At 37.2% G+C, this 14,983-nt stretch overlaps 1 protein-coding gene across 1 annotated transcript; it reads right to left on the reverse strand.

The window, feature by feature from the left end:
• Window positions 1-8,159: 8,159 nt before the first annotated feature.
• Window positions 8,160-9,098, reverse strand: LOC102969592 (olfactory receptor 52A1-like). Its single transcript, XM_015540752.2, is given in 1 exon segment — window positions 8,160-9,098. A coding segment is annotated over 1 exon segment (939 nt).
• Window positions 9,099-14,983: the final 5,885 nt, after the last annotated feature.

Raw genomic sequence — 14,983 nt, forward strand, 5'->3', positions numbered from 1 at the left:
CTCAATTCTTTCTTGCTGAGAGAAGGTGAATGGATGAAACACTGCAGAGTGACTGTGAGGATTAAGTGATGTGATTCATTTAAATTTTTCAGGAAGAAACATACAATATATTATTCTGTCTAAATGCAGTGATTTCTTTCATATAAGTGACTCTCTTTCCCATGAATAACTTCAGATGTTCGATGAACATTTAACCAGATGAGGTTTACCCTGAATTCCTTAAGGGCATAATTTCTACTGAATCTTTTCCAGACCAAATATGTATAATTTTCTTACCTTTTAACCAATTAGATTTTTATATAGATCCTTCTCTACTGTCCTCCTATCTGTCAGGCTCACTTTAAAATTTGTCATCCACTGTGTGATAATATAACTGACACAAAAATATTCTAAATAGAAGCATGAGACAAAATCTTCTTCATGTTTAAACAGTCAAATACTGTAAGGGTCTATTGTTTTTTAATTACCGTAACATCTTATTGGATCATAGCATTACGTGTCCTCTTTGAAACCAATGCTCCATTTTCCCACACTTAAGCCCACACATAAGCCCCAAGACTTACCAGGAATCATTTGTGGTAATATACGTAGAAGCCACAGAGTGAAAATCTTTTGGTGTTTCAGATCATGAGGATGGCTCTTTTGTACTATAAGAGCCACCTGGGGAATTCTCTTTCACCAATGGCTAGTGAGCTTTAAATTAACCTGGGACAAACATGAAAAGGAGGGGCAATATGGTTCAAAACCTGGAAGAACTTGTCTAAAAGCAGATCTGCATGTAATAAAAACTCACAAATTGTGGTGTCCTTGGGGACTGGGAACCAAAATGACTTCCTTTTAAAACTTATAACAGAAAACAGTGCCCCAAGACAACACAAACAATCAACGACACTTATTTACCAAATAGTGAGCCAGTGAAGGGGAATAAAAACATCTGAAGGTATTCAGGCTGATCAGTAAAGACATACTGACAGGGGAAGAAATGGAATATATCTATGTAATATAGAAATTGCCCCAGTCATGTTCATACGTCCCGGTCATATGATACATGTGCATTTTTACATGATAACGTGCATTTTCAAAAATTTTAGTGCCAGTCACAATATCTGGATCAGCTTCCCAGCTGTGAACGATCATTCACGCCTGATATTTACTTAGCTGAAAAAAGGGTTTGAACCTCAAAAGAGATTTTAATCTTTGGTATCATGAAGAAGAAAGGAAAAGACTCCCGTTCTTTGTGTGATACAAGAAAAAGTCTAACAAGACTGCATTACACGCATCTGCCTGAGAGACCTGATGGCCTTACTTGGAGTCACACTGTGTTGGTCCTGTGATATTGGGTCTGGGCCTATTCAATAGAACGGTTCTTGTTGCATTGGAAAGACTCTGACTCCCCTCTTGTCATTAAACTGCCATAAAATTACATTCATCGTAGAAAAAAAATCAGTGGTGTAGGATTGGCTGTGTTGTGTGCCGGGTGAGCTCACGGTGGCTTAGGAGAGCATGTAGTGTTCGTCTCTTCCAGTTCTGCCCCCAGTGATATCACGTTGCCCAATTGTAATCAGCCATCCCCAGAACAGTCACACCAGAAAAAAAAGGAGCAAAGTGCATCAGAGTATCAATCACCCAGCAGGATAACAACACATGAGCTCAATTAAAATAAAATACTTTTGGAGAGAATATGAAATAGGCTGAGGTGAGATCGGTAGGTTCTGAAATTTGTACACTACTCTTTGTATAGAGAATAATATTATGAACATATGGAATAACTCACAAGATACTTTTGGGAAATGCAAAATATATTTGAACTTCACAGAACCGTAATGCTATTGAATGATAGAGACAAAATTACTCTTGGATACTGTTTAATTAAAACCCTTTAGAGCTAAAGGGTGACAAGATGTTTGAGAAACCATGTGGCTCCTTATTTGGTGACAGATGTAGTCCCTTAGAATCCCTAAGAATTTTATTTAACAGAGAAAATTACCTCTGAGAAATATAATAGGGAATATAGAATGCAAGTTTTGAGAAATGGCTCTTCTGCATGTGTTCTAGAGAAACCCAGAAACAAAAGTGTAATTTTTAAATACAACAGTGTTACAAATGGAGTTGAATACCATTCACTGCAATGCGTGATAAAAGTCATCAGTTGTGAAAGTATAAGTTTAAATGAATTATGAGAAATACAAAACAGAAGGGCCTGGCCATGCCTGTACTATTTGTGAAACTGTCTGAATTAAAATGGGGATGCTTACGACACAGAGAGGAGAAGGTTCATGGAAAAGTTTATGTGGCCAGAGTATTGACTGCCAGTTTCAAAAGTAGACTTCAGTATATCCACACAGTGACATTTCATTCAGACATAAAAAGAAATGAAATTCTAGGTAATTATATTGTAATAGTGGTATATGGAACAGATGGTTTTTACATTTGTGATGAACATAGCATGATGTCAAATCACTATGCTGTACACCTGAAACTGTGATATTGTGTCAACAATAAAATAAAATAAAATAAAATAAAATAAAATCATAAATAAAATAAAACTTCTGTTCATGTTCTGACATAGATGAAATAGTAAAATAAAAGTTCTGTTCATGTTATGACATAGCTGAAATAGTAAAATAAAATAAAAATTCTGTTCATGTTATGCCATAGATGAACCTCAAAAAACTTTATGCTAGGTGTGCCTTTGTGGCTTAGTTGGTTAAGTGTCCAACTCCTGATTCACTCAGGTCATGATCTCACAGTTCATGAGTTCGAGCCCTACATCAGGCTCCACTCTAACATTGAGAGCCTGCTTGGGATTCTCTGTCTTCCTCTCTCTCTGCCCCTCCCCTGCTCATGCTTTCTCTCTTTCTCTCTCTCTCTCTCTCTCTGTCCAAAAACAAATAATTAAAATTAAAAAAAAAAAAAACTCATGCTAAGTGCAAACAGCCAGACATAAAAAGCCATGGATTGTATGATCTACTTCTTAAAATGTCCAGACTAGTCAAATTCATAGAGAAAGAAAGTAGATGTATGGTTTCCATAAACCAGGGAAAAGATGAGTGGCAAATGCCTGTTAATAGAATGTGGTAACCTTATTGGGGTTATGAAAATGTTCTGGAATTAGAGAGTAGAGACAGTCTCACAACTTTTTAAATATACTAAAAAAACAGTGCCTTGTACACTTTATAAAAGGGTGAATTTCATGGCAACCCATGGGCACTTTTATACTACGAAGAGGAAGGGGGGAAAGGAGCCAAATGTTGCAAGTTATTCTTTCCAAGTTGGACATTTAGATAAGGACGTGCAAAAACCCAGAAGGTGAAGCCATCTCAGCCCCTCTGTCAAGTCTAGTAGTCTTTAAACATTAGCAAATGCTCTTAGCCTGTGTAATTGATTAATCTTTCTTTGTACTTGTATATATCATGCATTCTTCCTTGAAGGAACAACGAACTCTTGCATGTCACAAAGCAGAGACCAGACCCCCCTGCACAACCTCCAGGCACTAGGGAACCAGATCCCCCTTGCACAACCTCTGAGCACTGAGATAACTTCTGTAGCTGGCACCATCAAGTCTGCACATAATCAAGAAACGTTACAGACCATAGCACTCCCTTTATTGATTCAGTGCCCTAAACCCCCCCTAAAAGTGTCTGGGTCAGGCAGAAACCTTGTATTTGGCTTTTGGACAAGAGTCTACCTTCTCCCCAGGGATCCAGCTTCCTGAATAAAGCTCATAAACCTTTCCAATCAATACTCCTTTCTTGAGTATTGGCTTTTCCAGACAGGTAGCCAAACTTGGGTTTTTGCCACAAAGGTCAATGCATTATTGCTCCCTCACCTGAAAGCCAACATCAAGAGTGAGGAAAGTCAACTCCTGCACCCCATGGGTCGAAATTCACCATCATTAAGACCTCTTTCTTTATCTGCAATCACTCCTCCTAGGAAAAATCCATGGCCTTTTGGAAGCTCTGTCATGAAGTCTTGAGGAATACAACCCTTGAAAATATTCATTCAATATTTATTTATCATATTTTAATCACACAAAATACTGGACCCAAATCAGAAAATGATTAAAGGAAACAAGTACTTCAAAGTAAGGATATACAAGTGGAAAAAAGAAGCAGGAGACTGATGCAGTCTTATAAATGTTAATTATGAAGACAAGCATCTTCCATCAATCAGCCTGTCAAAGCTTAAAAATCTCAGTCATAACCAGTGTTTTTGAAAATTCAGACATGAAAGTGCTATTAGTCGTTGTAAATGATGCAATCTCTTTGTAGTATCATTTTGAAGTTTCTAGAAATCATTAAAATTACTCTTTAAAAATATATATATATATTTCTTTTTCAGTCAGCTTTATGTGCAGGAATGTATTCTGGGGCACCTGCGTGGCTCAGTTGGTTAAGCATTCGATTCTTGATTTTGGCTCAGATCACAATCTCACATTTCGTGAGACTGAGCCCCATGTTGATCTCTGATCTGTCAGCATGGAGCTTGCTTGGGATTCTCTCTCTCTCACTTTCTCTTGGCCCCTCCCCTGATCGCTCTCTCTCACTCTCTTTCTCAAAAATAAATACATATTTAAACAAAAAATGTATCCTATAATTGTCCTGGCCAAGTGTGTGGGAGGATAGAGAGTCCTGGTTACCTTATGTCCTTGCAATAACCCATTTGTTTTTTTCTTCCATTTTTAGGTGTCAGGTTGGAGCTGGTCTTGAAAATTTGGAGGCCATAATAATGGCTAATCTGGACTCTAGGCCTGATTTTGTAATGAATACTGACACTTGAGGATGGTGCAACTAGGTTCCAGTTTCACATTCTATCTTCCTGTCATTTTCATATTCCCGTATTTTTAGGGTAACTGTCAGGACTAGTCATTGTTAGATATATTTCGAACTTCTCCAGATAAGCTTGGAATTCTAGTGGACCACCACAAGCTGCCTGCTGCCTGTTTTTGTATAGTCCAGTAGCTAAGAACAGTTTTTACAGAATTCTTTCAGTCAGTGTGGTGATAGGGAAATGTAAGTTTCAGCAGAATATTATCCCCCAGAAAAAATGAATTCCACTTTTCTACTTAGTAGAACTTAGCAAAAGAAAAACTATATAACTATGACTATTGCTAATATTAGATTTTGAATGTCATCAAAATTTTTGTGGAAATATATTTTCTATCTTGCTACCTAAATACCTACTTAATAATCTTCAACTGTCTCTTTGTCCACAAAGCCTGAGCTATGTATTTGTCCCTTTCCATAAAGGTTGTTGAACCCTGGCTAAAGCACGAGGAAATTACTTCTGATGTTATTTCAGCTTTGTTCCTAAATAAATTATGTTACGTAAGAACAACAATTCCTACTGGCAACCCGTTCTAATCATAGGCAACAGATATTGATATTGAAAATATTTTCAAAACATTCCCCAAGATGGCCTTTAGATTTATAAGTAACCATCCTCAGCAGTCATTGATATGTGATGAGGCTGATTCTATGAAACAAGTCAGAGTTTTCCTCATTTATGTGACATGCAATCTAGTATATTTTATAGATGCATTGATTTTAATGTCATAAATCAAATTATGGGCATTTGCACACATGTGCATGTTTTCCGTGACCATTCATTAAATGATCTATGAGCTGAAATTTTCAGGAATAGTCTGCTATCCTTAAGTGCTCAAGTCTTTAATCTTAGATAAAAACTCCATCTCTTCACTAATTTAGTAGCCTTTACTGATTAAAAAGTGTGTTGTCTTTTTTTTTTTAATTTTTTTTTTAAATTTTTTTAACGTTTTATTTATTTTTGAGACAGAGAGAGAGACAGAGCATGAACGGGGGAGGAGCAGAGAGAGAGGCAGACACAGAATCGGAAGCAGGCTCCAGGCTCTAAGCCATCAGCCCAGAGCCCGACATGGGGCTGGAACTCACGGACCACGAGATCGCAAGATGGTGACCTGAGCTGAAGTTGGACGCTCAACCGACTGAGCCACCCAGGCGCCCCAAAAGTGTGTTGTCTTATATTCACTGAGAAGTATGCTGCCACAAGCACACAAAAAACTCGTGCCCTTTTTACAGAGAAAAATTTATAATAACACATAGCTTTCATAATAAAGTTCAACATCTTTGCAGAGTGTCTATGGCTATTCCTTTTTTGTGCTTTTCAAGTATAACTGACACAAAATGTGACATTAGTTACGGGTGTACAACATGGTGATTTAGCACGTCTATTCCTAATGCTATGCTCACAAGTGTATCTACCATCTGTCACCATACGAGCCTATTACTGTACCCCCGACTATACTCCCGATGCTGGACCTTTTATCTGCATAACTTGTTCTTTCCATAACTGGAAGCTGTATCTCCTGCTCGCCTTTCACCTATTTTGCCCTGTGGGGCCATTCTTGATATTCACATTACCTTTGTCTCTGCAAATTGTATCTTACATTAAAACAAACAAACAAACCCTGTGCATTTACATGCCCATCGTTTGTACTATAAGTCTCATTTTCATCTACCTGACGTGGTGTGTCCCTACTTGGTCAATCATTCATGATTCCTTAAGAATCAGATTTCCTAATTAAACCCCGAGAAGCACAATTTTCACTCTCCTGCTTACTACTTTCTGTTGGACTTGGGTATTTCATTCTCTCTAATGGACAGTGTCCCTGAAAACTACCACAACTTCTCTCTCACTTGCCCTTCTCTTTCTTTCTCTCTGTTTCTCTTCCAGAAATATAAGGATATGTTAAGCAATGTGTCAAATTCCCAGTCTGTCAATATTGTCTAGTGTAATAATTACAATTTTGTGATTTTATTTTACTCTAAGATTTGTTTTTTAGTTGTCTATGTATTTATTTTGAGAGTGAGAGAAAGGGAGAGAGAATCCAAGCAGGCTCTGCATTGTCAGCACAGAACCTGATGCAGGGTTCAAAGTCATGAACTGTGAGATCATGACCTGAGCTGAAATGAAGGGTCAGAAGATTAACCGATTGAGCCACAAAAGAGCCCCTGTAGTTTGATTTTAAATTGCTGAATCAATAAATAAGTAACAGAGCTGTACTGATGTGGGGGTTCCTCAGTGGCTCAGTTGGTTGAGTCTGACCCTTGTCAGCTCAGGTTGCGATCTCATGGGTTCTTGGAATCGAACCCTACTTCAGTACCGTCAGTGTGGCACCAACTTAAGATACTCTCTCTCCCTCTCTCTCCACCTCGCTTTCTCTCTCTAAAAATAAATAAATAACATTTAATTAAATAAGAAAAAAAGAAATGTCTTGATGTGTAAAATGGAACACTTCACTTCTCATGATTTTTTTACCTGTAAATTCCTGAATGACTCTGGAGATGTACTGAAATTTTTGTATTATTATCTCATTGCATCCATAAGTGTTTGGTTTTTATTATTTATATGTTTGTTTGTTTGTTTGTTTTGACACAGCATGGTTTCAACAGTTTCTCAAAAAACATTTTTTAGTTGACTAAGAAGTTTCAAGACAGGTCAACAACTTGTTTTCATTGAGTACCTGGACACTATAGAAAAATGGTTTTGGATGCATTTAAATTCAGTGATTGATGCATATATGTGAATCTCTGGAAAATAATTCTTAGAGGAGGACGCTCAACCACGGAATAAAAAATAAAACAGAAGGGTGCCTGAGGGGCTCAGTCAATTGAGCGCCCTACTCTTGGTTTCTGCTCAGGTAACAATCCAATGGTTTGTGAGTTTGAGCCCCACATCGGGCTCTTCACTGACAGCAAAGAGCCTACTTGGGACTCTCTCTCTCCCTCTGTCTCTGTGACCGTCTTCCACTCTCTCTCTCTCTCTCTTTCTGTCTCTCAAAGGAATAAGTAAGTTTTATGAATGAATGAATGAATGAATGAATAAATAAATAAATAAGTAAATAAATAAATAAATAAATAATGAAAACAATGTATGTACACTAATTTGTTCTTATGTTCCTTGTTCTCATTACCCAGTAGCATCCAAAAGCACACTGACTGATATTTGTCATGGGGTATGATGAGGTGAAAACCATAAAATGCCAACAAATTTAACAAAACAAATATATAAAACTGAAGCATTGCAGATAATGTGGCCTTTTAACTATTATATTTAATTTTGAGAGATTGTTACTATTGCATAATGGGGAAGGCTGAAGATGTTAATCACAGTGCATTTTATGAATACAACATCTTTACCACATGAATGCGGATCTGCTTGGTCTTGGCACCATAGACAAGTGGATTGAGAAACGGGGGAACCAGCAAGTAGAGGCTAGAAAAGAGGATGTGGATATAAGGGGGAACATGAGCACCAAACCTATGTGTGAAGAAGGAGAAGAAGGCAAGGAGGTAGAACTGGAGAAAGACACAGATGTGAGCGATGCACGTATTGAATGCTTTCAACCGAGCCTCCTTCTGGGGCAAACGAAAAACTGTAAAAAAGATCTGTGCAGAAGACAAAGTGATGAATGTGAGGTCGAACCCTGCAACTATAAATGCCACAAACAAACCATAGATTTTGTTGGCCCGCACATTTGATGCAGCCAGTTTCACAATGGCCATATGTTCACAGTATCAGTGGGAGATGATGGTTGTATGGTAAAACTGAAACCGGCATTTTATCAGTACTAAAGATGGGGCTACGAGAAGGGCAGCCCTGAGTGTTACCACAGCCCCTATTTGGGTGACTAGGCGGTGGGTGAAGATGGCAGCATGTCTTAGTGGATAACAGATGGCCACATAACGGTCCAGAGCCATGGCCAGAAGGATGCCTGACTCTATGCCTTGAAATGTGTGGATGAGCCCCATTTGAAGCAAGCAAGAATCAAAATAAATCTCTGGCACATGAAACCAGAAAATTCCAAGCATCTTGGGCACAATGCTCGTGCCAAGTACAATATCTGTGACCCCCAGCATGCCTACGAAAATGTACATGGGCTCATGGAGGCTGCGCTCTGACCTGATGATGATCAGAAGCAAGGAGTTTCCAATCATACCAATGAGATACATGACACAGAATGGAATCCCAATCCAGCACTGCACAGTCTCTAGGCCTGGGATCCCTATCAGCGTCAACACAGAAGGCCTGAAGACAGTGATGTTGGAAGCGGACATAATGTCCTCCGGCCTCCAGATGAAAATGAAAGAAGGTTCTCAGTCAGTGGCACTCTTCTCTTCTCCTCCTGTTTTTATCCTGTCATCATAGCAAGTATCTCTGATTTTGGCAGAACCTTAAGATCATACCATCCATCTCATTTACATTATTGAAGGGGAAAGATAGATCCATAGATACACATTACTGCGTTCAGAAAGGACATCCACGAGTAGTGTAGCACAATAAGAAGTTATGTAGAAGGCAAGCCAACTGCATTAGATCCCTCAGATCATCTGCATAAGGGAATTGACTGCCGATCTGTTTGTTATTTCCTTCTGGGCCTGTGGACAAAAGAATTATACCTGTTTAATTTGTGTATAAAGGGCATTTCAATCAGAGTTTGATGAATCTCTCCCTATCCCATGTCCCTGCTACTCAACAGTACTATTATTTTCTGTTGTCTCTAGGTCTGTAACTGTCAGTGTGAACCAGAAAATCTCTTACCGGTACATTCATATTAAAGCTCCCTATTAAAGAACAGAGAGGAACAGCTGAAATCCTAGTGTGAAATGTATATAGATATTTATATCTATCTATATTTTCTGGGTCTATGTAAGAGTGCATGTCCTTTCAAAAGAATCTGAAGGAAGAGCTTTGGAAAAGATGATCTAATTCAATGTACTTTGGTGAGTTCTGAGTCAAAGTTCCATGCAAGTTTTACATTGCTAATAAGACTGCATTATGTTTTGTCTATATTATTAACAACTGAAATCCTGGAAATTAGTTGTGTGCTTAAAATAACTGCCATTCTCTAATACACATCACTGAATGCCTAGAAGTGAGGAATCCGTAGGAGGCAAGAGGACTCATTCTTGCTGACTACAGAAGATAGGAAAATGGGTAACTTGGAAGAATAGATACCAGTTTCCTGGGTCTAATAGTTCAGAACTTCCATTAGCATGAGATTTGACCCATAGCTTCATTCATTCTTAATGTATGTCATGTAATGTATGTAATGTAATATAGACCATATGAATGATTGTATCACTTTGGGAGCTCAGACATAGGAAATGTATAGGAAATAAAGCGGTGAAAGACAGGTTCCTTAAAAGTGGTCAAATAAAGAAGTAGAAATGCAAGACAAAGAGCAAACCTTGGAATACCACAAATGAGTCAAGACAAGGATGTAGATTAATTGAGGAACACTTAGTTACCTCTCAATTTACTGACTGTCTGAAACCATGGGGTCTTTGTCCTTACATAAAGTAATTCTTGGATCAAAACCATTGTTTTTTTAAAAAATTCAATATCTTGAATCAAGACATTCTCAAGATAAAACAAACAAATTGTTATATTGTAAAAAAAAAATAGGATTCAGTTATTTCATTCTTTCCTAGACACCTCCACCTCTGGTGCCTTATGTCAGCAAGCTCAAGGTCTCTAATCACATACTTATTGTCACCAACTATGCCAGTAATGCAGGAAGAATTGTGGTTTACATGGCTAACCCTAAAATGATGTAACCCAATCAACAGGGGCCATTCTATGAAGAAAGTCTGTATCAGCTGACATATATTTAGAATAGACTAATCAACTAAGTCCTTGATTTCCAAAGCTTTGCTCCCCAATGCTTAATTCTACAGATTCCTAGATCATGGATACTTTCATTAACTTTTTCATCCTAGACTTACTCAGAATCAGAATAGAAATCATTTAGTAACAATCACATTGTCTGACATATTCAAGAGTAGGGAGCTGACATGGGAGCATTACCTGACAGGTACAGATGGTGGGAAGGCAGGTGGGAGAGGACTTAAGTTAGTACAGGGCAGGAGGGATGAAGTGGCTATCATTGGAAAAGCTGGAAGCGAAACATTATGGGGTGAACTTGGGGATAATGAGACTTCCTCACCCTTTGTTGTTGGGAGCCAGTTCTGCTCTTACCAGACACCTGAAGACCATGGCCAGTCTTCATAGCACCATCACTCATTGTTTACCGCCTCCCTCTTCCTCCTCCTAAGATTCTGGTCTCATTTACTTGCATCTTGTGATGGGCAATGCCTCTTTCTTCCATCTTCACCCTCTGTAACAGCTCTCTTCAACGTCATGAACTCTGATCTATTGCTGCTGGGGCCATCTGCCAATCTGTAGACATCTGTGGGATAGTCTTTCCTGCTTTCTTCAGTCCCTGCAAAACAGGCATGCTCCCTATTCTGTAAATTTGTTTGAGATCATGTCGGTGTGTTCATCTCCAACAAAATCTGCAGCAAGGTCTGTGCTGTTCTGAGACACAGCATAAATTTATTGAGGACAAATTGTAGGAGAAAGCAGCTGGCTGCCAATTGTAATGTTCCCCAGTGAGTGTTAGGGAGCAGGAGGTCTGAACATGGACTGATAGATTTCCTAGCCACAAGCCCAAGCCACCAGGGACCCAACAGCTCATAATAAAGCCCTCCTGGGTCTATCCACACCTAATGTCTCTGAAATCATGTCTACATTGGCAGAACCTCCTTGTTCTCTTCTGTTTTCTCCTCAAAGTAAATGCAGAAAAATTAATATATATACATTATATTTTATGAGTTCAGTTTCTTTCCCTCTGTCCTCATTATGAGAATATGTAAAGAACACTTAAAGGTAGACATGATTCTACGCCATGAGTTAAATAAATATCCTTGTGACTCTTCTTTCACTGAGTCTCAAAAGAGAAAATGGTTTATATAATTGCCTGAGGCCCTTTAAATTTCATGTTAAATGGATTTTATTTTTCCGTTATGAGACCACTTGTGATATGATTGATTAAAAATGAGTTTCCAGGAGTGCCTGGGTGGCTCAGTCAGTTAAGTGTCTGACTTTGGCTCAGGTCATTATCTCACACTTTGTGGGTTCAAGCCCCATACTTGGTTTGTGCTGACAGTGTGGAGCCTGCTTCAGATTTTCTGTCTCCCTGTTTCTTTGCCCCTCCCCCACTCATGTGCGCACACACTCTCTCAAAAATAAACATTAAAAATTAAATAAATAAAATCTTTTTAAAAACGAGTTTTGAGTAGGACTGTCTAGTTTTGAAACCAGATTCTACCATGATTTAACTCTGTACTGGAGGCATTCTAGTAGACTTCTCTATGTTTCTGTTTCCATATCTCTATCTTCATACATTTGTTCTATGGATTAAGACATCTTAGTCTATATAAATTATGTCCTTAATATGGTACACTATATACAGCTGTTGTGAAATAAATGCATGGCTTTAATTATGGATGCTTTTGAAGTTAGAATTAGGATACAAGGCTATTACTACCAGGAATTATAAAATTTTTCTGGGTTAATAAAACATTTCTTTAAGTTATTTGAGTTTGGAACACCTCTTCCTATATTTGTTCTTCCAGTTGGAGAATATATAAATAATGCTATGGTAAAAAATTAATGCTTATATATTATGTAAGTTTTGGTTAAAAATTTAATGTGTATTTATTCTCTCATACCTTCATTCAATATACATTTATCATTAAATGTGTTATGTGTTATCCAGGTCATTAGCACAGATAAATCAGATGTGATCTATATGGAAGAAGCAGTTGCATAAAGAAAAAATGGAAGGGGAAGCTAATGTGATATATGCTGTGAAAAGTTTAGAAAGGTTATAGGGAAAAAAAGAGAAATGGCCAATATTCCTTAGTTAAAGAAACTCCTAACTAAATTCTAAAATCTGAATAGCAGTCAGGCTAGCAAAACTGTATATGTTTGCATATAGAATAGAAGAAACAGATGCATTGAGCAGTTTATTTTCTGGAAAAAATGCAAGCAATTCAGAGCATCTTGAAAAAAATATTACATAATATATGGAGATATATCTGTTTTCAAATTTAGAAAGCTAATTGTCATAATTTGCAGAAGTAAGATGTATAAATAAACACCAATAAGTGAATGATGAAAAATATTCATTTCTCACGAGATTTCATGAAAGATTAAATTGGGAATAAGTACTGATATAAAAGAGAGATCGTATTTCAGAATTATTTAGTAGATAATCACTAGGATTGGTGATGGAGTAGGCATACAGTGGAGCCCAACATCAGAAGCAATGATTATATTTCTGGAATGGACAAGTAAGTGAGTGTTGCATCCTTTACTGAATTAAAAAATACTTTCAAGAAAAGAGCTCTTTAAAAAGCTTTATATTGATATAATTCAAAATGTACAGAATTGTGCAAGAATAGTCCAGATTCAGAAATTGTCTCTATTTTCCACATTTTGCTTTATTATTTGGTAGCTAGATAGGTGATAGATGATACATAGATAGATGAATAGATAGATAGATACATAGATAGATAATCTTTTTCTGCACTATTTATGAGTACTTTGAAGACATGGTTGCTCCTAAGTAATTCTGTTTCTTGACCAAGAACATAGATATTCTATTGCATTAGCTATACTATAACCAGGATCAGAGCACCTAATATTGCAATAAAACTATCACCAAATGTACTTGCCATATTCACATGTAGACAATAATCCAAAGAATGACTTCTCCTAGGTATATTTTTTATTCCCCAGAATCCAATCCAGAATCTCACACTGCATTTCATATTGATGTCTCTTCAGAATCCTTTGATGTACAACAGGTCATTAGCAGATCTTTTCCTTCTTTCTGATTGTTTTATTTCATATCTGAGCACTTACTTAGCTAACATATTAAAAATAGTTTATTGAATTCTAACATACGTACAAAAATCATATGTTGTCCAGTTTAAATAACTGTCACAAGGTAGACGTAAATCAGTAAGCCCCCATTGAGGAGTACCACATTACTTCCATCCTAGAATGAACCACCTTTCCCCTGTGCTCCTTAACACTCTGCATCGCAGTCGTCACTTCTTCAAGGAAAATGACTATATTAACTTCTTTTCTTACTGTGGCTTAAAAACAAAAAATAAAATGTCAACCCGTGTTTGTAGCTTATCTAACTTGTTGGCCTGTCATTTTTGATCAGGGTCTCTTATGATTTTTTGTATTTATGTGACCTCAGTTGTAATGTCTCCTCTTTTACTTATGATTTACTTCTATCAGTCTTCTATCGCTCTTCAGGATTAAAGGTTTGTCAACATTTCTAATCGCTTCAAAATAAACAACTTCTTATTTTTGTATTTTTTTTTCCTATTGTTTTTCTATTCTCCACTATGTTTACTTTTGCTGTAATCTTATTTCACTTCTGCTAATTTTGGTTCGCTTTGTTCTTCTCCTGCTAGCTGGGTGTAAAGTTAGATCATTTATTTGAGGTCTTTTATCTTTTCAATGCAGACATTTATTCCTATAAACTTCTGTCTTAGTGCTACTTTTATTGTGTCCCCTAGGCTTTAGTTTGTTGTCTTTTAATTTCATTTGTCTCAAGAGATTTTGTACTTACCATTCTGGTTTCTTCTTTAAGCCATTACCCATCAGTTAGTTGTTCAAGACTGTGTTATTTAATTTATACATATTTACGAATATTCTGGTTGGCCTTCTGTTATTGATTTCAACTTTCATTATATGGTAATCAGAAGAGATACACTCATTATTATTGAATCTTCTTTAATATTTCAGACTTTCTCTGTGATCATACATGTAATCTATCCTGGAAAATGTTTCTTGTGTGCTAAGGGAAAATGTGTATTGATACCATTAGGGGAAATAGTCTGTATGTGCATGTTAGGTCTATTTGGACAATAGTGTTCAAGTCCTCAGTCGCTAATTGATCTTCTTTCTGGATGCTCTCATACTACTTTCATGTTACTGTCTTTTTTCCCCTTAAGCTGTATTAACATTTGCTTCACCTAATTGGGTGCTCAGATATTGAAAAAGAGACATAGCCAGGAGCACATAGCTATGTGCTGGTTTGGCTATTGAAGAATATTGATGTGTGACATGGTCC

This window comes from Panthera tigris, chromosome D1 (assembly GCF_018350195.1).
Source record: "Panthera tigris isolate Pti1 chromosome D1, P.tigris_Pti1_mat1.1, whole genome shotgun sequence".
NCBI lineage: Eukaryota > Metazoa > Chordata > Mammalia > Carnivora > Felidae > Panthera > Panthera tigris.